We start from the raw sequence: 27,694 nt of genomic DNA, 5'->3' as shown, positions 1-27,694 counted from the left end.
ATATGGACAAAAATGATGGATATAACAATCTCATAACTACCAGTGACATGTATAATCAGGCTTTCAAGTATTGACAATTATCTGAAGAGTACATTTTAGTCCTAATGGTTTTATTCCTTGCTAATCTTAGGCACTGTCTTGCCTCACAACTCTCCATGTTTCCTTTTTAGTCTGAAACTCAGAATAGCAGCGCAGCAGCCAGTCAAGAGCACGCTCCGCCTGTGTCCACTAACACGTCCATGAGTCCTCGGCAGCGCCGTGCCCAGCAGCAGAGTCAGAGACGGGCTCCGTCTTCCACTGACTTTAATCGGGTACAGCAGCCAAGAGTCAACATGAACCACACTGGATCAACTGTTCTGATTGTCCTTCTGACTTTTGCATTGGCAGCTCTTATATTTCGTAGAATATGTTTGGCTAATGAGTATATATTTGAGTTATAAGGTTGTTTCTGTTGTAACATCAGTGACTTGAATGCTTCCTTGAACATTCTGTATTGGGTATGACATGAGAACTGTTTACAAAGATTACTTTTTGTATTTACGCTTAAGTCCTTATGAATGTTAATGTACCTACAGATACATTACTTGTAAGAAAAGCAAAGTTGGACATTTAACTACAAGTGTTAATTGAGTGCCCATTAGATACTTGGAGAAACAATGCAGTGGAATAGTAACGTTAAGGCATAGGGAGGGGATCCAATTTGAGTAATTTATCAACTAGAAAAAAGACAATTTTTAAAAAGTGGTTGATTCACTTTTTTAAGGAAACATAAATGGAATTAATCACCCCATCTAAGTTAGTATAGGATTTGACATTGGAGAAGGAATTATAAAATGAAACACTACTATGTGTTTGTGTCCAGTGACCTCTTAATTTAGAGGGGATACAGTTTTGTAACCACTTTTATTTACCATAACACATTTCTAGAGTGGGGAACACATACGAATTGGTTGCGATGCTGCTTTGTGTGTGTGAAAGGGAGAAAGGAGTAGGGGAGGAAAGAAGGGGCCAGAAAACTACTTGCATTATCTTCTTTTTTTTTTTTTTTTTTTGGAAGAAAGATTATCCAATCTTTTGCAAGATTTGAATGTCCTCTTCTAATACTCTCAATTGTATATCTTGTTTTTTTAAATTTGAAGATTATATAAAATGTCTATTCTTGCAATAGTTATAAATATGTAATATAATTATTTACCCAGAGCTATTGTCTTTTAATTATACCAGAAATATAAGTAATATGTTAAACTGAATGTTTCATATGTGGTTTTATTTACTAAAAAAAATTTAAACTTTATTGTACTTAAACTCTCATATATATGAACATACTTAACAGAAATATTTATTAAAACCTTGGTAGTAATAAAGAGTTTCAAGCCAGTCTTCGGTTATGTTTCAAGTATCACATGGCCTTTTGTTTGTTTGTTTTTTATTTTCAGTTTTTTTAAACCTAAAATCAATATTGGACCCAGAGGCTTTCTGCATTATTAGTTTATTAAAAAAAAAAAAATTGGTAATATTCATGAATGCTGTGAAATTATCTATACAAGCAATAGACCTACAATTGTTAGAGTTTTGAGAGGTTTTGTCTGTGAATGTTTAAGTATTGCAGTGAAGTAGAAGAAAGCGATCAGTGGGATAATTTTCCTCTTGTATTATTATTCCGGTTTAAATGTATTCTAACATGTTTATTTCAAAGACAATGAAATTCAGCTAACTTTCATTTTGTTGCTGTCAAACATGATAGCACTGACTTAAATGAGATTCTCATTCTGTTTCTTAGCAAGTATTTATCAAGCTACCTACAACTTTCCTAAATTTTGTTAAATATAGTATGTATTAGTGTTTTGAAACATTAAAATAGCTGTAACAACTTCTAAAAGAAGAAAAGCCCGTTATGTGTCTGAGGGGGATGTGGAAATGAAAAAAAAAAAAACACCAAACTGAGTTCTTTTTTAGCACTTGTGGATTGTTGATAATCTTGTTGTCGGGTACAATGGAACAAAGATCAAAAAATAGTTTTCTTAAGACGTTCAGACAAAAGTATGTAGTTTGTTCAGCCAATTCAGCAGTTACTTAACACATTCTGCTGCAGAACAGTTTGATGTCAATATATTAATTGATGTGTTTTTACCTAATTTGTATATTTATTTCATTAGTTGGTATGTTGCTTGAATGCCTGTTCTATTCAAGTATTGTAAACCTGGGCTCACAGAAGATGTTCTGGAAGAGGTCTGACCCAAAGGACAGTTTTGCTGGGTGTTGACCCGTTTGCTCCTCTGGAAGCTTGGCTCTGAATGTGCTTTTCTTTCCTAGAGACTCACTGCTGTGCCAAGTAATCTTTTGCTCTCGTACCTGTACCACACACTGGTTACTAGTAAAGCAGCTAAGTCTTCTGCGAAGAGGCAGTCTGCATTGCCCTTGGAACGGGCTATCAGAAAATAGGCTTTGAATGGTTGCTGAAAACAGCCTCTTCCTTGTGATTAAAGAAGTAGCTGCTTTGTAGCTTTTCATTTTTATTTCAAACTTTTTTTAATAAAAGTTAAAATGCCTGATTGTGCAAGTACCTATTTGAAAAAATAAATAGTAATGGTGACTTGATTTATGTAAAGTCTATTGTGTGTATAAATACTTTGGGGGTTATTGTGTTTTAATTTTCCTTTAAAAGTTAACAGTAAATAAACCCAACATTTTCAGAGGAAATAGCTCATCTTTTATCTTCAACAGCATAAAGAGCCAGGCTAAATTGGAAAATAAAATCTCAGCTGCTATAAAACCATCAAAATGTGTACATTTTACACTGATATACATGTCTGAAGCATGGCACAGGCAGTTTCCGGTTGAAAAAGATGTCATGCGAAGGAACAGGAAAATCTGGAAAGCCTGATGAAAAGGGACAACCCGGTATTACGCAGTCTGGCAGAAGGATAGCACTGTCCGCAGATTAGGGGATTGAGCAGAAAGCCGGCGTGCAGAATTGCGTGTTTTTATGTAATGGCTTTAGTAAATATCCTTTAGGACCCAGTGGAAGTGTGTGGCGAGGCAAACTTCATGAGTAATGGCCAATCATTAAGCGGTGATGAAGGAAAAGCTTTGCGTGAGAAGCCCCTGAAAGCCTGTCGAAAGCATCACGTCGGGAAAGCAGCGTTTCTGCCACCCATCGCCGACGAACACGGGACGCCGGAGTTAGAGTTGATTCAATGTTTAAACCTGGGGGGGCTTTGTACTACAGGAGGTTACTGGAGAGCAGAGTGCCCCGCTCCTATTTCCAGCAAGATGCCTCATTTTGCAAAACTCCTTTTATTAATCTTTTGCTTAGTTCTTCTTGTGGAAAGCAGAAAGCACAGGAGGAGGAGGTGGACAAGCCAGCTGGAGGTGCAGAGGGCAAGGTAAGGGGTTTCAAAACACATCCGTTTCTCTTCCTGTAGTGTTACAAATACATTACTGCTCAGACATAGAAGTCTGCCCTGTCAGTGTCTTTGCGTATACTGTATGTGCAAACAGCTTTATGGGTAAAGTTTTTTGAATAAGTGTCTGATACTATATTCAGTTTTAACTGTAAATGGACACATATAATGATAATTAACTCTTAATGAGGCAGGTTTTGCAGGTAAGTTGACCACTTCAGCTTGGTAAAGATATTCTTAGCCTTATATGTGAATTACAGAGAGAATTCAGAGAAGTTGCAATTAATAGAGATGCTCAAATCTGCATGTTGTTCCAGCACTGTTTCAAGAGCAGGTTATTCCTGCTTGCTGGAATGTCTGTACTACTTAGATCGACGTGAAATTGTATGTTATTTTCTAACAGTTTGAGGTGGGAGTGTTGGTTAGCATGTGTGGTGTTAATTAATATCATATAAATCCCTGGAAGTTGTCCGGGGATTGTAAAAAATAAAAATATATTTTGAAGAAATACATGGAAACTTTACAAAAATATATATTGCAAAGCAAAGGCACAAGAAAGTGTTAACGGTCTTAGTAAACTTTATTCAATTTGCTGTTGCTGAGATTTGACCAGGGGTTTACATTAGAAAAGATAATCTTCCAGACCTGTCAGACAGTCCCAGGTACGTTATCCCTTTTTGTAGTTATGTCATGCGGTGGCAATTACATCTTACAAGATTGTTCATTGTTTGAAAGGCTCAAAAATAAAATTGGGTTAATCCATCTTATTAAATGGCTTCACTATGGCTGTAAACCTTCATCTTTTCATTTATTTTGTTGGGTTTTGTTGTTTAACAGTCAATGCTTTTATTTTATAGGGGGTGTTGTTACTTGAACTTTTTACAAAGAAATGTTGTGATATAATTGAAAGCAAAGAATACCTAATATGCTCTCAGATCTATACTACTTATTAAAAAATACAGTAGCATATGCTTTTATGTGACATAACTGTTATAAAGCTGAAACAGCTAGGGCCTGAGCCTGAAATCCTGAAGCCAACTGAAATTTTGCCACCGATTTCCACAGAATTTCTATTATTGAATGAGATCTTTCATTTAACTCTGAAATTTTTTCCAAGTCTATGTTCTGGGAAATACAGGGGATTCAACAGTAGCATTTTCTTGCAAACCATTCACGTGTAGTAAAGATCACCTACTTTGAAGTAAAAAAAATAGTATAAATCCATCTTTTACATGCGACTTTATCCAAACGTGGTGCTATTCTCTGGGTTAATAAGTTGTTTGAATATTTTGTACTTTATTTAAACATTGCAAAAATAATCTACAATTTCTACAGTGCTGCAGTTTTTGTGAAGTTGTGATAGAGTAGAAATCAAAGCACTGCTAAAATTATTTATATAGATGGATTTACTGTACAGAATGACTGATACTATTTGGTTTCCTGTGAAACAATGATTTTAATGAACAGTTTTCCAGCCAGGTAGAACCTGAGGAATTATGTGTCTTTTTTTATATATATATATTTATTTACATATATGTGTGTGTATATATATGTATGGGATTTTTTTACATTTTCTGTGTAAACAATTATTTAAAAGTACATAAAAGTAAGTGTTAGGGGCTATTAAATGTGAATGACATTTTAAATACAGAGAATTCTGCAATATTGCAAAAGAAAAAAGTGTACGGAGCAATGACACCGATATCTTAAATTTCCAGTTAGGTCAAAAAAATACAGTTGTCTCTAAACCCGCAATGAATAGTGGACTTTTCTAGTAAAAGGAAATTAAAACCAGTTCCTATGCTGGTTTTCTAATCATGTAAGAGAAATGAAAACAGTGTCCTTTTTAATAACCACATCACATTTTCTGCTTAGTATTTCTCTTGCTGACTTACCATAAGAAATATAGTAAATGTATTTTACAGTAAATGTATTAGCCAAGAAAATTTGTTCCTATGTTTGGGTATCTACGTTTGATAAGTTTGATATTTTCTGTCCTTTAAGGTGATACATCAACCTGATCTAAAGATCTTTATATTGATTTCAAGAAGCTAGCTTGGGTTGTGCAAGTGCAGAACATCTTCAGTTTTGTAGTTCATTACTTAAAGGTTGTACAGAGGTTCTTGCCCATGGAGCTCTGCGGGCTTGGGGTGGCTGGTCCTGCCGGCGCCGAGGCAGCGGCGCATGTACACAGAGAAGGTGTTGAGCCTGTGCCTTCATGGGAAAGGAATATGGTAAAGCCAGGTTAGGGCTGTGGAGGTAGGAACCCAAATTAAGAAACGCCAGGTTCAGGGTTGCCTGTGCATCCTTAATTATTCCCCTTGTTTTGTGTTAATGTTGAACTGTAATGCGTTATTTTTTTTATGAACGGTACATCTCTCAGCACGCTGAATGGATAACACTTGCTTAATTAGAAACTGTTGCGTTTTTTTCGTTTTCTCTTACCCCTGCACCCCCCACCTCACTGATAATGGAACTCTTCTACAAAACAGAGGTATGACTTAAAGAAGCAACTGCCTCTCTGCGGCTTTGCCTGGAGCAGCTTCATGTTAAGCTCTGGAGAGCCCGGGCTTTGCGTAGGGAAGTGGTGTGTGCTCATAGACTAACAGCTCCCGGCTTTGTACTTTGATGGTAGATTCTTTACGTTTTCCAGGGGATACGGTCCCTGTCTCTTATCTTACAAAACTGGGTGTAGGGATTCGGTGACGCCTATTTGTATGAAGTTGAGAGCCTTTTTGCTGACGTACAAGCTGGCGAATGGTGCATGAAACCAAGGGCTCATAACTAACAGAAGATTTGTTGGTTAAAAAATTTTGCGTTTTATTCTGTTGTAAAGAAATCAAGTGATACATGAACTGCAAAGTAAAACCTGTCAGAGTCACCTGAGTGACTGCTGGGCAGGGGATGTTGGCCCCAGCATTACCTACATGCCAGGGAATAAATTTCCAGAGGGGAGGTAAAGACTTTGGTGCTGGAGGAGATGGTGTAAACGTGGAAAGGTGCAGGTGTATGTGTCAGATGGACTGTGGTCTGTGCTGCCGTGTTGCTAGCCGGGATTTTCCAGGGAGCTGTGTACTGCCAGGGCATGTCAGACTTGCTATGTGTAGTACTGACTGTGCAGTGCATGTGTACGTGTGCTTGTAGCTTCCTCGGAGCATCAGCCTTACTGTAAGTGCCAAGCAAGTGCTGTTGGCAGGTCCAACACTGGATTGATTGGAAACGGTTCAGGGTACTCTTCAGTAGCTCCGTGGTGGCTACGTCTCAGGAACTGCAAACAAATGCCGGTGGTCCTCCTAGACTATCCATCTGGACAGAATTTCCACCAGAAAAAGAGAAACTCTGAAAAATAGTGCTTTTGTTAATATTTATTGCTCTATAAAAATTGCTGATAATGCTTCTGGTAATGTTTATTGCTCTGCATAAATGATAATTAACTCAGGAGACGTTTGCCATCTAGATTGTGCCTGTGAATGCTGTGTTTCTAATGGCCTCTGCCCTGGACAGACAGACACAGCCTGTCTCCCAGTCTGCTTATTCCTCTCTCCTAACCGTTGTGCAAAGCCTCATGCTTCAACCAGCAGAAACACTGCGCTGTTGAAATAGAAGTGACTTTGAGCTTCTGTTAGCTAAAGACTTCCTGCCAAGGTTTTTGGAAGTGGTCAGTGAGTCTCTCGTTAGAGATGTAGTCTTCAGGACATGCTACGTGCCAGCCTCAGGTTGGGACCCAGAAGCAGAAGTAGACCATCAGGGCATGGTAGCATGAAACTCAGCCACAGACTGTTTTCCCAAACAGCGGTCCCCTGGGGCAAGTAGCCTGCTGATCCCTGCTGAAACGGCTGCTGCTGGCAGGCGTGCTCCCTCCGTTGCCTTGCAGGGCTGCATTTTTTCCCCCGACTTTCAACCAGGTGCAGCATCTTCTGGCCTGTGATACCGCCCGGCCCCTACTGATCCCCTCTGCTCTCTGGTGATTTCTCAGAAAATGTAATATTTGTAAGTAGCTTAACGGTTAAAATGTTGATAACCATTTTTTTACAGGTGTGTTGCTTGCCTGGGTTTCAAGTCCAAGGCATTGCACAGCCTCCAGTTGTGCAAGGTTTGATGTCTCCTGAGATTTTTTCACCAACACTGCGGCATCACAGCAGGGCCAAATAGCAATGTGAAACAAAGGCAGGCAGAGACATGCACACACACGGATGGCAACAGCAGATCTGAGAAGCAAATCTCATGCCTGGTCTTGGCTCTGTTGCTCCAGCTGTGGTTCACGTTTGCAGTTATGACTTCTCTGCTGTTGCTAATGTTGCCCCCTCTGACTGTGCTGCAGCTGTGTGGTTGTCTGTGTAGGCTGTGAGACGTTTAGAGCCTCCACACTGCTTCCTCCCCAGCCTGCGTGCGTTCGCCGCCGTCTCCTCAACAGTCGTGCCTCCTGCCTCTTCAGCAGAGCGGTGGCTTCTGGCTCCCTTGGCTAGACCCGTTATCCCCCGTACCTCCATCATTCGGCTCTTTGCAGCGTTCACTGCCCAAGCAGCCTATTCACACTGGAAAGCTGAGCGTTATTACAGTGCTGTACCTCTGCAATTAAACGTGCTGGCTTACTTTTGCTTCTGCTGACATGGGTGCGAATTGCACTGATTTCACAGTGAGGAGGGCCTCTAATTGTTTTTTGTTTTCATGAGCCAAAGATGACATCTTAACTGACAGCCCGGCAGGTTGGCTAGTTCTGCCCTGAAATACAGAAAATAGAAGATTGAGCTTTTTTAGCCTTGCAAGGGAGTGTCTCTGCATAAAACATCCTTGTGAATTTTACCCTCTGCTTATGTTACTGTTGTTGGCTTTGGGCTGGATGGATGTAGGTAGAGGCAATGAGTGCAGGGTTTGGGTTATGCCTGGGGAAAAAAGGCTCTGTTTAATTGTTGTGAAGAACAAATGTATTCTGCATTTATCTTTAATAAGCTAAAAATATGAACAACCATAGAACAGATTTTTTTTTTCTGGTTAAAAATCATACTTTATAAATCCAAGCAAAAATGGAGGGTCCTAAGCAATAGATGATAAGCTGTGTTGGGCATGTGACCATGAAATATTCCTAATGTGTACGATAACAGTGATTGTGCACATCCTTTGAGTTTGTGTCCATCATTTTCCAGAGTCTGACTTAGTTTCTTCTAGAAATCTGGCAAGGAAAGTCACTTTCCTTTCCTTCCTGCTCCGGTCATAAAACCACAGCTGAGTCAATGTGGAGCATGCTACATCCAGAGGTAGGGCAACAGAGTCTCTCTCCCCTGTGGCTCTGGGAACAATAGGGACTGGTGTGGCCATCCATGTGAACCAGGACAGACCTGTCGTCTTGTGGAGCTACCAGGGCCTCTTGGGCAGCCAGGACTCATCGAGCCCTTGAGTTGTGGCCCTGACAGGCAATGGAAGGAGACCTCCCCAAAATTGAGGACCTTGAGGTTCCCAGCTTGTCAGAAAGTTCTCGACCATATCTGATCCCATGTGATCCATGTACATTAATACTAAAGATAGACATCTATGTGGGATACACTCATAGCATAATGGAGATAATAAATTTGGAATGCTCATCTAGGAGCGAGTTAATTGTTATGTCAGTCATAAACTGTTGCTGTACCTTCTCTTTTCCTTTTATCCCCTAGGGGATCTTCGCAGCAGTCATATGCTTTGTTGGTTAGAAAAACAGGAGGTTTTGTACCTTTCTTGGTGCTAGGTTTACACAGTGTGCATCTCCTCCAGCTTGCTCTGGCTGCTACACAAAGTAAATGACACCTTCAACGAATGCGTTTTGGGTTTTTTTTCCCAGACAATATACTGAAGTGCAGGAAGATTTTCACTGAAACTGTAGAAATACTTTTCTGAATCCCAATAGGAAATAGGATAATAGGAACTGATGTCCCATGAGCATCTTGTGACCAAAGTCACAGAGGGGCAGAAACCTCCCAGACCCTGGCTGCCAGCAGCTGCGCCGTGCTCGAGACGGAGGTCACTTTTCCTTTCAGGCTCACCGCTTAGCCATTGCCTTATGCCCTACAGCACGAGGACTGTTTCCAATTTTGTAAGTTCTTTATCTTGCTCTGAGAGGTCTGAATGTCTGCATAGGTACCCGCTGCTTTTTTGAGTCCTGCTGAGCTGTTATCTGTGATTTCTCATGCCATCAAAATTTAATTTTCTTTGATATATTTGGCAATATTAAAAGGATCTATTGTATGCAATTGAGAACAATTCTGAATAAAAGTGACTGGAAAGAAAAACATAAAAAAAAATTTAGGGCAATAATGGAGAAGCCTTTACAGAAGCTCAATGAGATACCTGTCCCCTTCTCTCCTCTGTAAACAGGAACAAGTCCTCACAAAAGACAGTTTTATCAGACTCATCCCACTTGAGCGAAATGTAAACAGCAATAAAATTATATATGAAAAACATGGCAAAAAAGAGAAAGGGAGATAGGTGGCTTTAAATGAATAGTGGTGAATTGCAGAGAGTGCATAAAGCTGAAAGAAACCCTGACAAATCTATAATCAGAAGTGCTAAAGACGGTAAGTACCTCAGGGAGGATTTGTGAGATACCGGTGATCAGATTGTCAGTAAAGGCGCCTGATGGGCAGGGGTGCTCAGTGCATCTCTCAGCTCTGCAAAGGCACTGGCAGCTGTATTCGCCTTTGCTGCAGATAATGAGATACTTCCTATGCCAAACAGTGGTGGGGGTGGCATTGGGATACCTGCCGGAGAGCATCAGAAGATACCAGCATAGCTGATGTCATGCACTGTTATAAAGAATGGGGTTTTTTTCAAACAAACTTGGTCTTGCTTTTGGATTAAATTGACAAAAATAGTTGTTATACATTTCAAAGGCTGTGTAGACTGCCTGTCATTAAAAATAGCTCTATACAAAATCTTTGTAAATTATTAAATTGATTAAAAATTAAATGACAAACCTCTGTAAATTCTGAATCATCTGTCATGTACCTGAAGGATTGAGCATGAACTGGTGATTAAATGCTGGCTATTCAATGCAACCCCTGGCCCAGGAAGTTCTGAAAACCTGTTTTCTTCCCAAGGCAGCGTTGGTGTCCCCAGCCAGCCCTCTGAAGTCTCTGCAGCCACAGACTTGTTCTTAGCAACTCCCCTGTGTGCTATTTGCTGTTTGATGATTTTTTAAAATGAATTGATCAGAGCTTGGCGTTTCAGTGAGGCTGCGCCATCGATTTACAAGATGGCATTGTAATGCCATCAGGGTTTTCCATACTATTTCCTCATACAGCATGCAATCCAAAGTTTTATTGGCTTTTTAACTTGATTTTTCCCCCCCCATTCTTTGAGAGAGAGATTTGATTGAACATTCAGCGGTACTTAGGCCTTTCCCTGATGGTTAAAGTCAAGCAGACACAGTAAGATCGTTCCTCTCCCCTGCCGGCTTTTCAGGAGCAGAGGCAACACTGTGGACCGCGAAGTGGAGCACTTCAGCAGCAGCCCTAACCTTTGCAGAGAAACACCCCCCCCCCAGCAGTGAGCAGTGAAAAGCTCAACTTTTGCCTCCAACCGTTCCCGTTAATGGCTGTGCTTGGGGTTATCCCCCTGCTTTTAGGTAAACACTAACGCAGCCGTGTCGGGAGCGCACTTGCTCCAGCCGGCTCCTCCTCACTGCCAGCCGGGAGAGAGATGCTCCGACATCCCGATTTGAACAGGAGCCCAAAGTGAGGTGAGGGGGATCCAAATTTTCTTATGTGCTCTGGAGCACAAGGGCTTCTATTCCTTCAAAACATCCATTTAATACAAATTTTTTAATTCTGTTGCTTCTTTTTCACCTCCTTCTTAAAGTAAGCAGGTTATCCATGTTAGCAGCAGCTATCAATGCCCCTTAGGTTTTATCATTTCTTTTTGGAATTGAATGCTCTGATGGGAAACTCTTCTTCTGATTTGCGATTTATGCTCCCTTTGCTCATACTCATCATGATTTGCATTTTAATGATCCTAAAGCACATCCATGGCCCTTCCACAGCCACACTTATGCATGTGGTGATGGTTTTCTAAACTCTGAATTTTTGACCAAGATTTTAAGCCTAATTCACCCTCATTTTTGTACATATTAGAGTAGTCCCTTTATTTTTCCTCCAAGATTTTTGTCCTTTACTGTCAGTAATATTTCTGCTACACAGGCAAATGAATCTGAACCCTTTTGTATAAACGTTTTTCTATTTATTATTATTCTTTTTAGCAAGTTGCTGACAAACAGCTAATTGCAGCAGTATTTACAACTTTGTCAGTTCTTATGCCCAGAGCAAAGGGGTTGAGGAATCTTAATGGTCCAAGTCTTCCTTCCTGCACCGCTGGGGAACGCCAGGGATGACCTCTCAAATAAAACTTTAGGACTTTTTCCCCCTTAATATTCAGAAAAATGAAGGATTGCAGATCTTGCTGACTTCCTTAGATAAACCCCCTCTTTTCCTGCTGCTGTGGAGGGAAATGGGCGATTTTGTCATTGTTAAAAGTCAAGAGGCAAAGCGAGTCCTCTGTCCACACAAACTGCTGGTACTCAACCGATGTTCGTGGGGCAGATAGTCTCAGAATAGCGTATGACATTGCGTGACCACCGTCGAAAAGAGCTTTCTCATGATAATGTTGTCTTGGTACCCAGCCAAGTCCTGGCTGGGTAACGTGGGGCAGAGTCAGCCTCTTCTACTGTTGCTTGCTCTTTCACGTTTGCTGCATCCCAGCTCTTCCATGAGATGCTGTGCTCTCAGCCACGTGCCCCCCCGGGAGCTGTGGTGTCCAGGGCGGAGAGACCACCGTGTCTATCTTGGAGCCGGCTGAGATGGCAGGGCTGCCCGCAGTGGGGGCCAGGTCTGAGTTAACGCTGTGGAGAGGCAGCGTTGGGACTGCCTCGCTGGCCTATGCCGTGGTGCTGGCAGTAACCCTGCTTCCCTCCATGCCCACAAGGCCACCACTCCTGGGGCTCTGAAATTGGGCAGGCAGAAGTCGGCCACAGAGTGCCACTCGGGCTGCAGAGATGTCAGACCAACGCTATTGCTGTCTTTTGCAGTCACATCTATAAGAAGAATCATGACGTGACCAAAACTTGGAAAGGAAAGACAGAGCAGCTTCTCAGGGTTGATGACCATGACTTCACCATGCGGCCGGCTTTTGGAGGTGAGAATAAAATGGTTCTCTTGATTTCATGCTCATCTAATTAAAAGTCACCTAATTAATCACATAATTTAAAAAAACCCAAAAACCTCTGGCCGGATGCACCACTGTGAAGGGAAAGGACTTCAGTGGTTTCAGGAGATATGCAAGGCAATTCAGAGAGGGCTCATCCTCACCTCATAGTCCACTGTACAGGTCCTACACTCCTTCCTGCTGCTGAAGTTGACTCTTTTTTTGGCTATTGTTCCCCAGAGCTCAGGATGGACCCTCCTGGTAAGTATTTCACTGTTGAGAAGATGAACAAGCTGCAGGTTTTAATGTTCTCTTGTAGTTGTGAAGTTGCAATGACGTTTTCAGCTGATGTGATCAAATTGCAAAGTAAAGAACTCGTTAGGTGGATCACATCCCGTCCTTGCTAGGAGAAAATGGAGTATTTTTGTCCAGATAAAATCTTGTCTCAAACTCTCTAAAGCAACGAAAAGAGCAGGAGGGAAGGCCTCCATCACCTTCACTTCTGTCTTCCTTTGTACCCAGTTAGAGGAACAATCTCGCCTGGTCTTTCTAAGCTCACTACTGCAGAGGTAAAAGAGTACTTGAATAAAAAATGTGCTGGTATACCAGCATGGAAATCGCTCTTCTGATCAGATCAATAACCTCCAGAGCTAAGGACAGAGTTTTCTGCAGCTTTTGTTGAATGACTAATACTGCATCCTTTGTCAAATGTCCTTCTAGGATGAAGTGCAACATCTCCCTGTCCTGGGGGTCACAGGGTATTTTGCCTTTCGCACCCAGTCCGTAGAACAGAGCTTCTCTGACCTGCCCCTTCCTGGTGTAGCTGGAAAGACATTTGTTGCCCCACAGTGCCGACGTGCTGATCTGACAGCACAGCGCTGTCCCCATGATCACAATTTATATATCTCCAAACTCCAGAGTCCAAGATGTGCCATCACCAGTGTTTCCCCACCCCACCCCAGTAATTTACTCAGCAGTTCAGTGCAGCCTGCCTGTTGGAGGTAACTCTTTTGATAATCAGTGGTAAACTTGATCTGCCATTTCTAGGGTTGAAGAGTTTGCCTTAAATTGTCCTCTGGTTGGAACACAGGCAAATCTCCCTGGGGTTGGTGTGAGCACATCTGACAAGCCCAGGCGTGCACTGGGGCTCAGGGCTGAGGTCCGGGAGCTGGCTCTGGAGGCAGGGGGCATGCCTGCTCCTTTTTGAATCGGCTGTAAAAGTGGCGCTGAATGGGCTCTCGGGCCCCTCACTTGTTCCAGATGAATATCTATCCCCTGACAGTGATACTGCTGCTCCACCCTCCAGTTAGGGAAAGGGGGATTATGGCTTATTGCTGGTATTTCCTCTCCTGCCGGGTTGCTTCTTTTGGAAGGTGAGCCTTTCAGCAGGGTGGATTTGGGAAGGAACCTGACCTCTGAAACATGAAAAGACCAGGGAACCATGAGATTGGTTTCATGGACTGACCTAAATCCTCTTGGCTCTAGGACGACATGGTCACTGTCAGGATTGTCCAGCCAGCCACATCGCTGGCTCAGTCTCCTGTTTGTTTGTTTATTTATTGGTCTTGGGTTTTTTTTACCTTTTTAGGCTTCTTTTTTTCCATTCTTCTGTTCTGTCTGCAAAGCCTGGATCTGTGAGGTGTTGGCTGGATGTCCACTGCCTTCAGTCTGGCCTTGTTTTGTTGGCATGCTGCTCTGTCATGGATATTGATGATCCTGTGCCATCCCACACGGCTTGCCCAGCACAGCAGTGCTTTATCACAGAATCACAGAATGGTTTGGGCTGGAAGGGACCTTTGAAGATCATCTAGTCCATCTCCCTGCCATTGGCAGGGACATCTTTCACTAGATCAGATTGCTCAAAGCTCCATCCAACCTGACCTTGAACACTTCCAATGATGGGTTCAACACTTCATTGATTTTGATCAACACTTCATTGATTTGTGTCACTAGATTGTATGTTGTCTTCTGAAGGGGGATAGGAGGTTGTGTGGTTTCATACATGTGAAGGTGGATTGCTGATTTGGTACGCTTCATCTTTCCTTACAGAAGACTAGATGCTGAGAAGTAGATATCATGCTCTGTTGAGTGAGTTCACTGAAGTGTACATACGTCCCTAAATGCCAGGTATGCCCTGTCCTGCTATAAGCTCAGAAAGTCCCCCCTACTTCCCATTCTGTAGATCCTCTGTCCTTCTTCTCTTCCCTCCCCAAGGCCTTAAAAGAGCAGTGTGGAAAGCTCTTGTGGCTGCTTCTGAAACAGTAACTTTTTCTTGGCTTTATCCTTCTCTTACGTTCAGACAGGAACCACTATCATGTAATAATCTGGCTGCAAATACATTTTCCTCTGACCATTTTCACTCCTTACTGCAAGGCTGGTGCCTGTGCTGGAATTGTTCCTTTTCTCTCAGAGAAGAGAAGATGGTGTTCCTGGTGCTGAAGATCATCCCTGCTCACCCCGATCACATCGGGAGGTGAGCGTGCTTGTTCTAGCAGCTCTCCTGGAGCAAAAGAGAGGGGAGAAGCAAAGTGCAGAGGCAGGCTCAGATTTGAAAGCACACAGGGCCCTAGGCTGGTAGCCCCTAGGACTGCATCCAATGCAGTTCCAGGCACTGAGGAGACAGGACCATGCACGGATTGTAAATTACGGCAGTGAGAAGAAGGAGAATCCCAAATGCTTGCCTCTTGCCAGCTCCTGAGGCAGCAGTCACCAGTAAACTGGTCTCACTGAGCCATATTTCATCATATTAAAATGCCAGGGAATAGAACAAGCAGAGAAAAACAGCCCGCTCAGAGAGAGCGCAGCTACTATGGGATCCTTATTTGTCTTGGTGACTCTAGGTTGAATAGAGTTGATTTTAACAGTAAATGCTTTTCCCAGCTAGTGAAGCCAGTGACAAACTCTGCTGGTCCCAAAGGGAAGGGATAAAGCTTTCCCTTCATTGGGCAAAAATCAGCATCAGTGTCAGAGAGGGAATCTTACTAGTCTTCTAGGTGGCAGAGAAAAGCCTCAAAGCATGTGCGTCAAAAACCTTAGAAATCCAGATCATTAAAGATCAGGGTGCCGTGTTAGGTTTTCAGATTTTTTTTTTTTTTTAAGCCTGTCCTGGTTCCAGCTGGGACAGGGTTAACTTTCTTCCCAGTAGCTTGGGGGGTGTGCTGTGTTTTGGGTTCGGTGTGAAAGGAGCGTTGATGGCCCATTGATGCTTTGGCTGTTGCTGGGTGATGCTTGCACCGGGAGGGGGGAGCACAGCCGGGGTGGTGGACCCAGCTGGCCAATGGGGTATTCTATACCATGGGACATCATGCTCAGTATAAAAAACGGGAGGGGGGGGGGGGGGGGGGGGGCTCGCCCCCCGTTCGTGACACGCGGTCGGCGGTCGGTGAGCGGTTGCATTGTGCATCGCCTGCTTTGTGTATTCTGTTATTGTTGTTGTTCTCATTGTTATTATTACTGTTCTACTTAGTTTTATTTCATATTAAGCTGTTTTTATCTCAACCCGGGAGCTTTCCTACTTGTGCCCTCCCGATTCTCTCCCCCATCCCAGCGGGGGGGCGGTGATCGAGCGGCTGCGTGGGGTTTATTTTTGTTGGCTGGGGTTAAACCACGACAAAGCCAACCTCAGTTTTTGCAGTTTGGCTGATGACTTCTGAATGCCTGATGTGGACAGACTGGAAGCGCCACTCTCTCCTCGGGGTCACCACTCTGGCCAAAAGACCTGCTGGCTCCTGGGGCTGGTGGGGTGGGATCTCAGGGCTTCTCTGGGAGGAGATCTGGACTCCTTGCCTTGACTTGGTTGGCGATAGCTGGGGAGCCACTGTGATTTTTTTTTTCTTTTTTTTTTTTTAACCTAGCTAAATGGTTGTACGTCACACATAGCTAGGATGTACGTCAGGGACATGATGCCTGTGCTTTTTGGGGAAGCTGAGGGATTTTGTTCTGTTGTGCTGATGGTTTAGGTTTTGATGTCCAGTGTCACCACTGCACTGTGTTTCGTTAAACGAACCAAATTTTTATTATTTTTATCAATGTCGCAGAGCCCGTGAGAAACACTTTTGTGCACAGTTGCCACCAAGTCAACACACATAATTATGCGGTTACTCTTACAGTGCTAACGTAACTGCATTTTAACCTCCTTCTTGTCTTGTTTTCCTATGCTACCTCCCATCACAGGCATTAGGATACTGTTAGAGCCTAAAAACTTGGAGTAACATTTATAAAATTGAGAAATATCCCAACAGCCTTTGGTAAGAAGGTGACTTTCTGTAAAGGAAAAACACGGTGTTTCTGTAATTTTTGCTCAAAACCTCCTTATCCTGCAGAGCTACCTGGGACAAAGGTGGGGTGTTAGGAAAGTTGCGCTGAAGTTGCATATGATAAGGAACGAAACATGGCAACAACTTTGTTGAGGCTCCAGCCTTGGAAAGCATGGTTCACATGCGTGGAGATAGCTTGGGTGCCACAGGTTCTTGCACAGCTGCAGAATTATGCAGTGTATTTTTAGTGACAGATGATAAGCCTGATGGAAAAAAATATAAAGGAAAGAAAACAAAAGCCTGGTAAGAGGCGATCCTTATATTTTCTTCTGTAATGTTATTCATCAGGCAGTCACAATGATTTGCTATGCTCTGTGAGTCCTTCCAGTTTTTTGCTGCGGCAATGCCAGTCAAACTGATGCGGTCTGACCAGCGTAGGACAAAAAGGTTTTTGTACTGCTGAAGTGGAGTAGAGGAGCCTGTGGGACGCGTGTGACTGTAACTGGTGGCTGCCCTAAGACCCTCTCTGCTCTCTGAGAGCAGCTCAGGGACCACGGTCTAATGGAAAGTCCAGCCCTGTGGCCTGGCACTGGGCCTGTGATGTTTTGGTGCAGGTGGGAAAGGCAACTCATCTCTGGAAAACATAAATAAGATCATAAGGAGACTGTGAGTGATGACATTAGACTATAAAGAAACCCAGTACTGTAAAACTGATGGTTCCCAAGCTTGGTGGAATAATGGGCAGCTTTTGGTGGACCAGTCTACAACTTCACCACTGAACTTGAAGCTAAAAAGGGGATGGGGTCTGTAGCTGCTTTATTGTGGCCACGGTGACTCTCGCTGTTCTGCAGAGGACAGTCAGCAAGCTGCCAGCCCAACACAGCTGTGACCACTGGACAGAGCAGGCTGGGGTGAAACAGAAGAAAAACATTGGAGAAAGGTGAAGGGTTTTTCAAGAAAAAGTATCTTTGTAAAGAGCAAGTAAGCAAGCAAATGTTGTGTGAGTTGTGTTATTAGCAGCCCAATAAGCATGGTTGTCTTGCCTGCTCTCAGCCCATGAGAGACAAGCTGTTGGGCATGGTGGTAATGACAAAGATTTTTGCTTTGCTGATGTTCCAAGTAGCCTCCATAAGCTAAAATAGACTGCATTTGTTATGACCCTTAGGGATTTATTTCCATGTCAGTGACCTTGTTCTAGCTAGCAAATGTTCAGATATTATTTACAAATATTAATATTTAAAGATTATGTAAATGTTTGGTTTGCTGCCTTCATTAAACATCCATTTTAAGCATTTCATCTATGACATCTCGTATTTTACAGGGAGCCTGTGAATAAGCAGCTTTAGTTGATACTTAAAATAGCTGTATCTTCTTTGCTGAGGAACAGCCTAATGCTGTACTTTCATTATATTTCTTCATAGCCTAATAGCCTAACTTCAGCTGCTCTTCGCTGCCCTTTCCTGGCAGTATTTTTGTCAGGATGGATGAATGGTGGGGTGAACGAAGCATCAGTAGTTCACTTAGGGTTCGTATCAAGGGCTGGAATAAAACTTGCTTTTCCCTCAATGAGATGCGAAGGAACGACGGTCTCTGCAGTCATGTGCAGCTGATGAGCGTATCCTGGTGGTGACTGCCTGGAAGCTGCCCACACCTAAGAGGTCCCAGATATAAACACATACATTAAAAAACAAAAGAAAACAAAACACCACACATGCATGCGGAAACACTGAAGACTGTTTTGCAGCTTGCAGACACGGGATCCCTTATGGACATTTGTGAGCCTCTCTGAGTGTGCGCAATATATCTGGCAACAAAGAAGTCTCAAACCTGCTTGTTTCCCATGTGGGTATTTTTATCTCAGGGCTTACATCTGCCTCACTCCTTCAAAGATAGATGAGCGGACAAAGAGACTGTCTCAGAGAAAAACAACGAACCTTTGAAATCACTGCCAAAGAGAAAAATTAAAGAGATGTAGCAAAGCTTTTTAGTCTCAGAGCTGGAGTGGAAAACTGACACCAGGCATTTTCATGGTAGCATGCTATTCCCTATCTTCCAAAGCCTGCTGCAGTGTTAAAAAATAAAACCCATGTTTGTGTCCAGTACCTGTTTCTGACTGGGAACTGACTGGTCCTTTGTAGCTGCTCCTCAGTGGGTGGTTTTAGGTGCTGAGACACGCTGGGACGTGACAGCTTTAATGTTGGGCACCTGCTGAAGTCATACCTGAGCAGGATTTGTGGAAACCTCCTGGGTCCCCTGGAGGGGTTAGATGTCCCATTCAGCTGGGACAGAGTTTAGTATTCAAACTGGTGTTTTTGCAAGATGAAACAAGCCACAAAGTCTTCTCTGTGTCAGAACCCACCCAAAATGGAGACTTGTTGGGTCCATCTATTCTACCTGTACAACCACTGAATGCAGATGCAAAGTGGGTCTTCTCTAAAGGCGTTCTGTACAGCATCTTTTCTATATGCAGCACCTAAGTTGAATGTGTAATGGCTTTCACTGAAGAGTAGGTCAGAAAACAGAGCAGCTCGCTGCAGATGAAAGAGAAATGCGGGAGCATTCTCACCGCTGATTCTCAGGACAGCAGGTTGTGAACTTGGCAAAGGAATAAAGATACATAAAGTCACAGACACCTTGACAGGCTGGTCCCTGAGTATCTTTTTAATATCTAAGTCTGATTTGAGGCAAGGACACTGACATGCAAGAATCTACAGAAATAAGATGTTGCTGAGGCAGTTTCAGAAGGTGGTACCTTTACCGTGAGAAGGTGCAAGGGTGCTCTACCATATCACTTGTAAATCTGATACAGAAATTGTGGGGCTAATGGATACTGTCCAATACAAGAGAGAAAGTAGAAGCGCTCCCATTGGTCTCAGGTTGTGCTTCAGGTCACTTAAATCCTCTTTCAACATGAAAATAGAAGTATCTCCTTCAAAATGAAAAACTCCTATTTTCCATTTGCAATTTTTATATCGTCAAATTTGCTAATGACTGTGCGAGCGTCTTGAGCTGCCACCATGCTGTGTCTGAGATGCAAGGGCAACAGTTTATTGGTGGCTTCATTTCTGTGTTGTAAGTGGAAGTCTGTGACTTTTATGAAGTTTTTTAAGAGTCCAGGGTTTGCTTTCTGGTTGTATCAGTCCTGCTGAATTAGGATTTGTGTTCTGCAAGATATTGCTGTGGACAGTGATGGAGATAATGGATGTCGACACATTTGCTGTTTCTGGAAGAAATGCTTCAGTTGAAGATTATACAATTTCTCTCTAGACCTTGATCTATAAATACTTCAGCTCATGTTTAATTTGAATAATTCCATGAATTTGGCTGATACTTTTCAGAGACCCTAAAGTATGAGCTGAAATGCTTTGCTGGGCTGCAGTCTTTGAACAAAGCAGCACTGCTTCCTCTTCTCAGCCAAATCCACAGCTTTCACTTGGATCCATTTAGCTTCCCGTCCAGCAGTGAACATCCTAGAGAGGAGCCAGAGCTTTAAAATTTCTCCAGTGTTACAGTATTCAGGTCTTTTCCTGGTCGTAATTCTCCAAGTTGATCCTTCTGTATTTCCTCTCTCAGAAGAAAAAATGAATATTGATAAAATATTGTTTATGGCAAAGAAAAGCTAGTTGATGAGGGCTTTTTTATATTTAATGCTATAATCTAAGTTACTTGTCCTCTGTCTACCTGTTCAGTGTGTCAGACGCCATCTCAGCTGTTCTTTTCCCTTCCCATTCATACCTTCCTCACCCTCTGCTCCCTCTTGATAAAGATTTTTTTTTCTCTTTGTTCATTCCTAGTGGCATTTGATGGGGAATTTGGCAAAGCATCTGGAGCTCCAGTGGTTCAACAGTTTAGATTCCAGAGGGACAGGATTAAAAAGCTAGCAGTCCTAACTGTCTCCAAGGATTAGTAAGACCAAAGGTCTCTTGACATCTTTCTGTGACTGATCAACAGTCATTTAATTCAATGGTATGTGCTGTAGCCAAGACAACCTTTAAAGAAACCCAGGGTTTGTTTCTGTGGTTTAAAGAGGGCATTTCTTTACAGGGCTTCTATTTTGCTTCAGACACTGCATGCATTTGCAGTGTTGCTCGCATCAAGTGCCTCTGCAAAACTGCATCTTGGCAGAAGTTTTGAAGAGTGATGGACCAAGTGAATAAGCAATCATCGTTATTATTATATGCTCATTGCCTAGAGTAGGACTTGGTGATCATTCGATTCCTACCAGTAGCTCCCAGGCAGCAACATTTGGGCTGGCCCCACTGACCCTTCACCCACACTTCCATGCTCAGCCCAACCTCTTGTCCAAGCCTCCTTCAAAAGGTCTTGGTGTCTCAACGTGCCCTCATTCCCATTTGTGTGCTTTCTCATTGCCTCAGCCCCAGGTGCTGAAAGAGGAGCAGGGAGAAGGGAAAAGCAGTGATTGCTCCTGCTGATTATAGTAGGATTTTGCCCAAGAAAGGCAGAATAAATATTTCCACTGATAAGTAAGTTTTACAGCCTCATCTTCATACTGTCTGTATTAAGAACTTCACGTCTGAGTCCAGAGTTCAGATGATTTCTTCCTCTCCCTATTATACTCACTGTTTTATCATTCCTCAAATTCATTATTAACTGCAGAAAAGAAAAAAAGTAAAAGCAGTTTCACTGATGTACAAGACACCTAACCCAACCTCAGGCCTCTTCTCTCAAGGGCTCTCCAGACCATCCAGCTTTACACTGAACACCCTTTATTTTGGGTTTAATAAAGCTTCATGGCAGCTCCAGACTGAACCTTAGACTCTGTTCTTGCAATGAGGTAGCTGGTTATCTGGGAGCCAAACTCAGCGTTTGGTGCAGGAACATGAAAAAAGAAAAGAATATGGACATGGTGTTTTATCTTCAAGAGCAGATAGGGAAGGAATAGGAGAGGGACAAATAGCAACTTGGCAGCGTTCTTCTGTTTGTGGTTTTGGTTTTTTGTGTTTGGTTTTTGGTTGTTTTTTTTTTTTTTTTTAATCTGTGATTAGTGTTCAGACAAGCACGGAAATTGCAGCAGTAAATAGACTTTGGATGGGTTTTGATTTCCTGAATCAAGGCTAAATTAAGCATTCATACACAGAGAGTCTCTCTTGCAGTCTGAAGCCCCTCGGCACCGGGGAGACCCCGTGGGAAGTACCACGGCCGACCGCTGCCTTCCTCTTCTGGCACAGCGTGATTGCTCTGTGAAGCCGTCCTGGCAGAGACTGTGTCTTCTCTGTTAGCACCGTGCCTACCACGACATGGCTGTTTGGAAGCACTATGGGCACTACTGCAATGTCAACAGCTGTGTGTGACAACAAATAATATTAATTACAAATGCTTTCTCTGGTAAGAGCCAGAGGCAGTGCTGCGGGCAGCCTTGGGGGCTGTGTTGGACCGTGGAGCCTTTCTAAAGTGACTTACTCCGAGCATTGAGCTTTGCTGTAGCAGAAACCCAAGTTAAGTATCACAAACGTGACTACACTGAAGAGTTATTAGGTATTTAAAGGCATTAAGGGAATAGATAAGTATTTGAATCATTGCCCAGGCTCTTCTTGACCACCATGTATGACTTCTCGAGGTATCTGAGCAAAGAAAGGCGAATTGGCTACCAACAGGGCACTGCCTATCAGCAGGCTTCTGTTGTTTCTCTGTTGATTATACGGCACATCAAAATGCTTGTTATGACCACTGATATAGTGCTTTTTGCTTTGTTTAAAAAAAACAAAGCAGGTTTTACTGAGCAGGAGGAATATCATACAGAAATTCTTTTTCTTGGTGTTGTTTTTAACTTTTGTTTACTCAATGTCCTAAATAACCATAGAGAGTAGAAGGGAGTGTGGCTGCAACCAAGATGTAAACTCATAGAGTGATTTCAGATTGAAAAGGACTCCATTAAAATACTGTATGTAAGATAGGCAGGGTATGTAGTGAGATGTAGCATCGCTTATTAGGTCAACTGAAAGAACCAGAAGTAACAAACCACCTCCTTAAAAGGAGCACTCTATAAGCTGATTTGCTTGTTATCATACTCCACAACTACTCAACTGACAAGGATGAAGGGGAGCAGAATACTGCAAAGCCATTGCTGCAATATTTCCACTTAATGAAGCCACCATTTCCTCTGGTCAAACCAGAAGATGACCAGAAGGGCCATGTGCTAGTCATTGTCTGCAGGATGCTGGATTGCGCGTTAGGAAGGACACATCTACCTTGGACGTAAGCAATGTCTCCTCCCGGGGCAGGGAGCCAGTCAAAATAAAGGATGCAGGGCAAGGGTGACAAGGAAAACATATCTGTGATTTTGCCATGATTTGCCTCTTTTTAATGAGTTACCATGGTCTGAGAAGGAATCCACTGGCTGATGAGCGGTTGCATCCTGTGGCCAGATCAGTAGGGACCGAGTGTGTTTCCTGGCCTGGCAGGCAGGGACTGGCTCATGAGGAGCTGAGCTGGTGCCACCAAAAGCAGAGGGCTCTCTGACCTGCTGTCCTCCTCCCCGCCTCTCTCCTCTGGCCCCGGTGGCTGAGTTGGCCACCTGACAGGTCTTTCCCTGGGCTGATTCAAGTCACTGATTAGGAAGAAAATAGTCCAATTGCTGCTGTTGGTTTTGGCTGGGTTTATTTTCTGTGGGTCAGTGAGCTGAACAGTCTTATAGAAGATCCCACCACAAGCTCAGTCTACTCTATGCAACTTCACCCTTTGCGGGAAGTCATTCCCCGTGTAATTTGGGGAGGGGGCTGAGGACTGTTCTCGCCTGCTGAACGAGCACACCTGTGTTGTGAAGCCCTGTGTGCAAGAGAAAAAATCTTCAGCACTTCTCAGCCCCGCTGCTGGACGTGGTTGTGACAGCACTTCTGCGTTTCATCAGTGGGTGCAGACTGGGGCTTTGAGGGTTTTCCCAGTTTCAGGGAATACCTGGGAGAAGGGGAACTGAACACCAACAGGGTGAGAATTTCCTTGGCCTCCAGTGATTCCTTATAATACATAAGCAACTGAAAAGGAGCAAGATGGGCTCATGTCGTTGGAGTGAAAAATCTTACCAAAGTCTCTGGGCTCCTGAGAAACGTGCCAGTGCTGATTAATTGGAAATTCTCCCCAATTAAATCTTCCTGCAAACACCCTCCAGCCAGGACAGACACCACTAAGACGCGAATAGGAGCGAGCAAATGTTTGCTGGCATTTTTTTAAGCATGAAGTACACAGCTGTGTGCCTGAATGTGACATGTAGATGTTTGTAAGCATCTAGGAGTCATCCAAAAGTGCTGGGTTAGCCATGTTTCAGCTTCATTGCTGGGGGCAACAGTCACTTAAATTGGAATTGGTGGTGATGAGGAGCCTGGTCCTTCTCCACAGGGCTGGCTTCAGGGTGCCTGTACCCAGCACAGCCGCTGACGGGCAGAAGGAGGGGACAGTGTCACCGTCAGCACGCTCTGCTGTAATTCAGTGAGGCTGGCTCATCAAAGCCCTAGCAAAATCTGTATCAAGGCCAGTGGCAGCAATCATGGGCTTTGCGATTACCCTTTCCCTAATGAAGCTGGGTTGGTGCTTCTTTCTCCTCCAGCAATGGCAAACGTAAAGCTGTGTTCCAAAGCCCTGAAGATGCGTGGGAGTCTGTGCGTGCCGCTGCAGGTGCAGAAGCAGTATGGATAACAGCTTGCAAAAGTGCTCTGCGTTCTCAAAACAGCAGTTCTGCTGTCCTATTAGGCTTACAGTGTATTCAGAGCTTGGATGTAGTCTTGAGAAAGATGCTACTGTAGCTAAATACATGCATGCAGCAGGCCCTGCTGTGCATGGCACTGTGTAAATATGGGTCTGAATCTACAAAGGAATCATGGTGCTTCTTAAATACCATCCAACTCTAATCAGGTTCAAAATCTAGGTGCTAAAAATCTTTGCAAACCTTCATGGAGGCCAGTATGGTCCTCGGAAAATTCATATCTGCTGGGCAAGTCCCAGACATGTCTGCAGAGCTGCTACTTCCCTCACCACGATCTGTCTCGCTGACAGTGCCCAGGCTGGAGATACGCTCTAGATACGCACATGGGCGTGAGCCCTGTGAGACCCACTGCCACACACTGGCAGGTCAAGGTAACAGGGGATCCACCTGGATTGTTCCTCAGCAGTTCCTGCTGACCTGCTGTCCTGGTTTTGGCTGGGATGGAGTTGATTTTCTTCCTATTAACTGGTATAGTGCTGTGTTTTGGATGTAGTGTGAGAATAATGTTGATGACACGCTGATATTTTGGTTGTTGCTAGGTATTGTTTACGCTAGTCAAGGACTTTTCATCTTCCCATGCCCTGCCAGATGTGCAGGGGGCTGGGAGGGAGTGTGGCCAGGGCGGCTGGCCCAGCTGGCCAATAGGCTATTCCATACCATATGACGTCATGCTCAGCATATAAGGCTGGGTGAAGAAGAAGGAGGGGGGGCGTTCGGAGTGATGGCGTGTGTCTTCCCAAGTAACCGTTACGCGTGATGGAGCCCTGCTTTCCTGGCGATGGCTGAACACCTGCCTGCTGATGGGAAGTGGTGAATGAATTCCTTGTTTTGCTTTGCTTGCGTGCGCGGCTTTTGCTTTCCCTATTAAACTGTCTTTATCTCAGCCCACGAGTTTTTCTTACTTTTACCCTTCCGATTCGCTCCTCGTCCCGCTGGGGGTGGGGGGAGTGAGTGAGCGGCTGCGTGGTATTTGGCTGCTGCCAGGTTAAATCACGACACCTGCCTTGGTGGGTGGTGCTGGTGTGCACGTCTCTGTAGGCACTTACCTCCTCAGTGCACCGGAAAAGGGAAAAAGCTGTGTGAGGACACACTACGGGGAACTTGAGTAACCTGAGGAGGTCCTGGTCATTAATGAGCAACAGTCTACAGTCAAGTTTTGATACGGGGTTTCTAGTAATAGAGGAGTAGGCATCTATTATGGGATGTTTTCTGCTTATTTACCCTTTGTGAATTCTCTGGTTGCTGTTTTTAAAACTACCGTGCAAAACTATTAACATTATCAATGAGTCATATGAACAAAAATGGTGATGGGCTCTTGAGAGTTCGATGTAGCTTGTCGTGTTGATAAGAAATGAGAAGAAGGAAGAGCTCATTGCTTGCAGTTTCTTCTTCTCAGTCCCCTGTTCTTGGGGCCAAATTTGTTCATAAAGGCCTAAAATTTATGATGGGATGGCTCAGCTTTTAAAAACATATGCAGATGTTTCATCCAAGCTCTGGATTAGCTGGGCAGTGTCAACATTGCAGTGCATGCCTAGGGGAAAATAATTCAGTTTCAAAAGGGGCCTTACATGGTTATTCACTAACTCTTCCCCCAGCCCCCTCGTAAAGAATCATGGACAAAAAAGTATAACATAAGCTCAGAAATGTTTTGCATGCTACCTTATAGTGCTAATTAAATGCAGAGGATATAAAAGAACAGTTATTTACATATCTAAATCTCATTCTCCTCCAGGCCCTGCAATTCCTGTTGGGGTGGATGTGCAAGTTGAAAGCTTGGACAGTATTTCTGAGGTTGACATGGTATGTAATCCTCTTTTAAGCCTCAATTATTCCTAGTCATAAAAAGTCCCTCCCACCTGAAACCTATGGATTTCAAATTATTGGTCAGATGAAAGTAATGGCAGCATTTGGCAAATTCAAAAAGACTGACACTCAGAACTAAAGACTTGATAAAACCAGGCCATCAAAGGTTTATCTCTGTATCTTCAGATAAAGATTAAAAGTATGAAGGAAAAAGGGACCTTAAATGGGAGAACAATCACTGCTATGAAGGATCTATCACAACCAAAACCATAAACAGATGTGTACGAAGGTTTGAAGGTATATGGTGAAGTTCACATAAGCTGCACTTACTGCAAGAGTTTTCTTCCTTAGGGAACCATTGAGTCCATTTGTTTTAAATGCACGATTCTGGGAAACGCATTAGAAAATTAAGTTGGCAACGTAAACGAGAAGGAGCTGCTCCTGCTTCTTCATCACTGGGAGTTACCTCACTGAGGTGCGAGTGGGACCTGCCAGGGGGGGCCTGAACTGCCTCTGCCAAAGTGGGATGTGGCATGGGGGAATAGTCTTTCAATCACTGATGATGCTGTTCAGGAAATTTGCACCAAGTTCAACAGTGATTTAGTATCTTTATTTTTTTATTAATTAAAAAAGAGGAAGGAATACATGCAGTTGTTAACCCCCAACATGTTTCAAGGTGTTCCCAGCTAAAGGAGTGGTAGGAGTGGTCACAAGCATTTTCCTGTTTTTGTTTGTTTTTTTTTTTTATTTTTAACTATAGAAAATGGAATAAAAACACTGGAAAGAGAAGTGGAAAGGAGAACATAGAGGAGAAGAGGAAGTTTCTTGATTCCTTCCTCTTTCTGCCCTTTCCTCCCTGTTTTTGGGCACCTTCTCTGGTCTAGGCAAGACATGAAGACTTAAAGGAAGAGCTTTAGGCTGATCAGTTTTTATTGTGGTGCAATTACATCTCCATTAAAAGAAGGGAGCTTGCCTGCCTGGATATTGAAAGAGAGGGTTTGGGGGGATGTGTGCAATGAAGCGCGTGGAGGGAGCTTTCAGCGCAGGAAATGGCTCTCGCACGGAGACTCGGGGCTCTAATATATCAAGATAATGTCATAGCAGCAAAAAGACCTTATTAGTGCAAGTAAATAACTTGCAATGCTTTCTGTCAGGAGCATCTGATTTCAACAAAGATCTTGCCCATCCGAAAGCTTTGAGGGCAGCTCTCTCTCCCTTTGCTGCAGGCAGCTCCGCAGTCCTATTTTTCCAGCACAGGACAAGTACTTCCCACAGCAGTTGCTGATTTGTATTTGGGGTGGAAGAATGTTCTCCCAGGACAGTCTGGGCTACGCTGGTTTGTTTTT

The 27,694-nt window shown here is 43.4% G+C and overlaps 2 protein-coding genes across 2 annotated transcripts in view; both read left to right on the top strand.

The window, feature by feature from the left end:
- The window catches only part of UBE2J1 (ubiquitin conjugating enzyme E2 J1), a 32,286-nt gene extending 29,688 nt beyond the window's left edge, over window positions 1-2,598 (top strand). The window contains exon 8 of the mRNA XM_075145465.1: window positions 171-2,598. Within this exon, the coding sequence (XP_075001566.1) occupies window positions 171-440 (270 nt within the window). The 3' untranslated portion in view covers window positions 441-2,598. The remainder of the gene's footprint in view (window positions 1-170) is intronic.
- A 91-nt stretch (window positions 2,599-2,689) lies between these two features.
- Window positions 2,690-27,694, top strand: part of LOC142080301 (gamma-aminobutyric acid receptor subunit rho-2) — a 39,285-nt gene continuing 14,280 nt past the window's right edge. Inside the window, exons 1-3 of the mRNA XM_075145464.1 lie at window positions 2,690-3,386; window positions 12,457-12,563; window positions 26,278-26,345. Coding sequence (XP_075001565.1) covers window positions 3,049-3,386; window positions 12,457-12,563; window positions 26,278-26,345 — 513 coding nt within the window. The 5' untranslated portion in view covers window positions 2,690-3,048. The remainder of the gene's footprint in view (window positions 3,387-12,456; window positions 12,564-26,277; window positions 26,346-27,694) is intronic.

Source organism: Calonectris borealis, chromosome 3 (assembly GCF_964195595.1).
Source record: "Calonectris borealis chromosome 3, bCalBor7.hap1.2, whole genome shotgun sequence".
NCBI lineage: Eukaryota > Metazoa > Chordata > Aves > Procellariiformes > Procellariidae > Calonectris > Calonectris borealis.
Note: the sequence above shows the minus strand (reverse complement) of the source record. Positions and strands in the feature narration are given on the sequence as shown.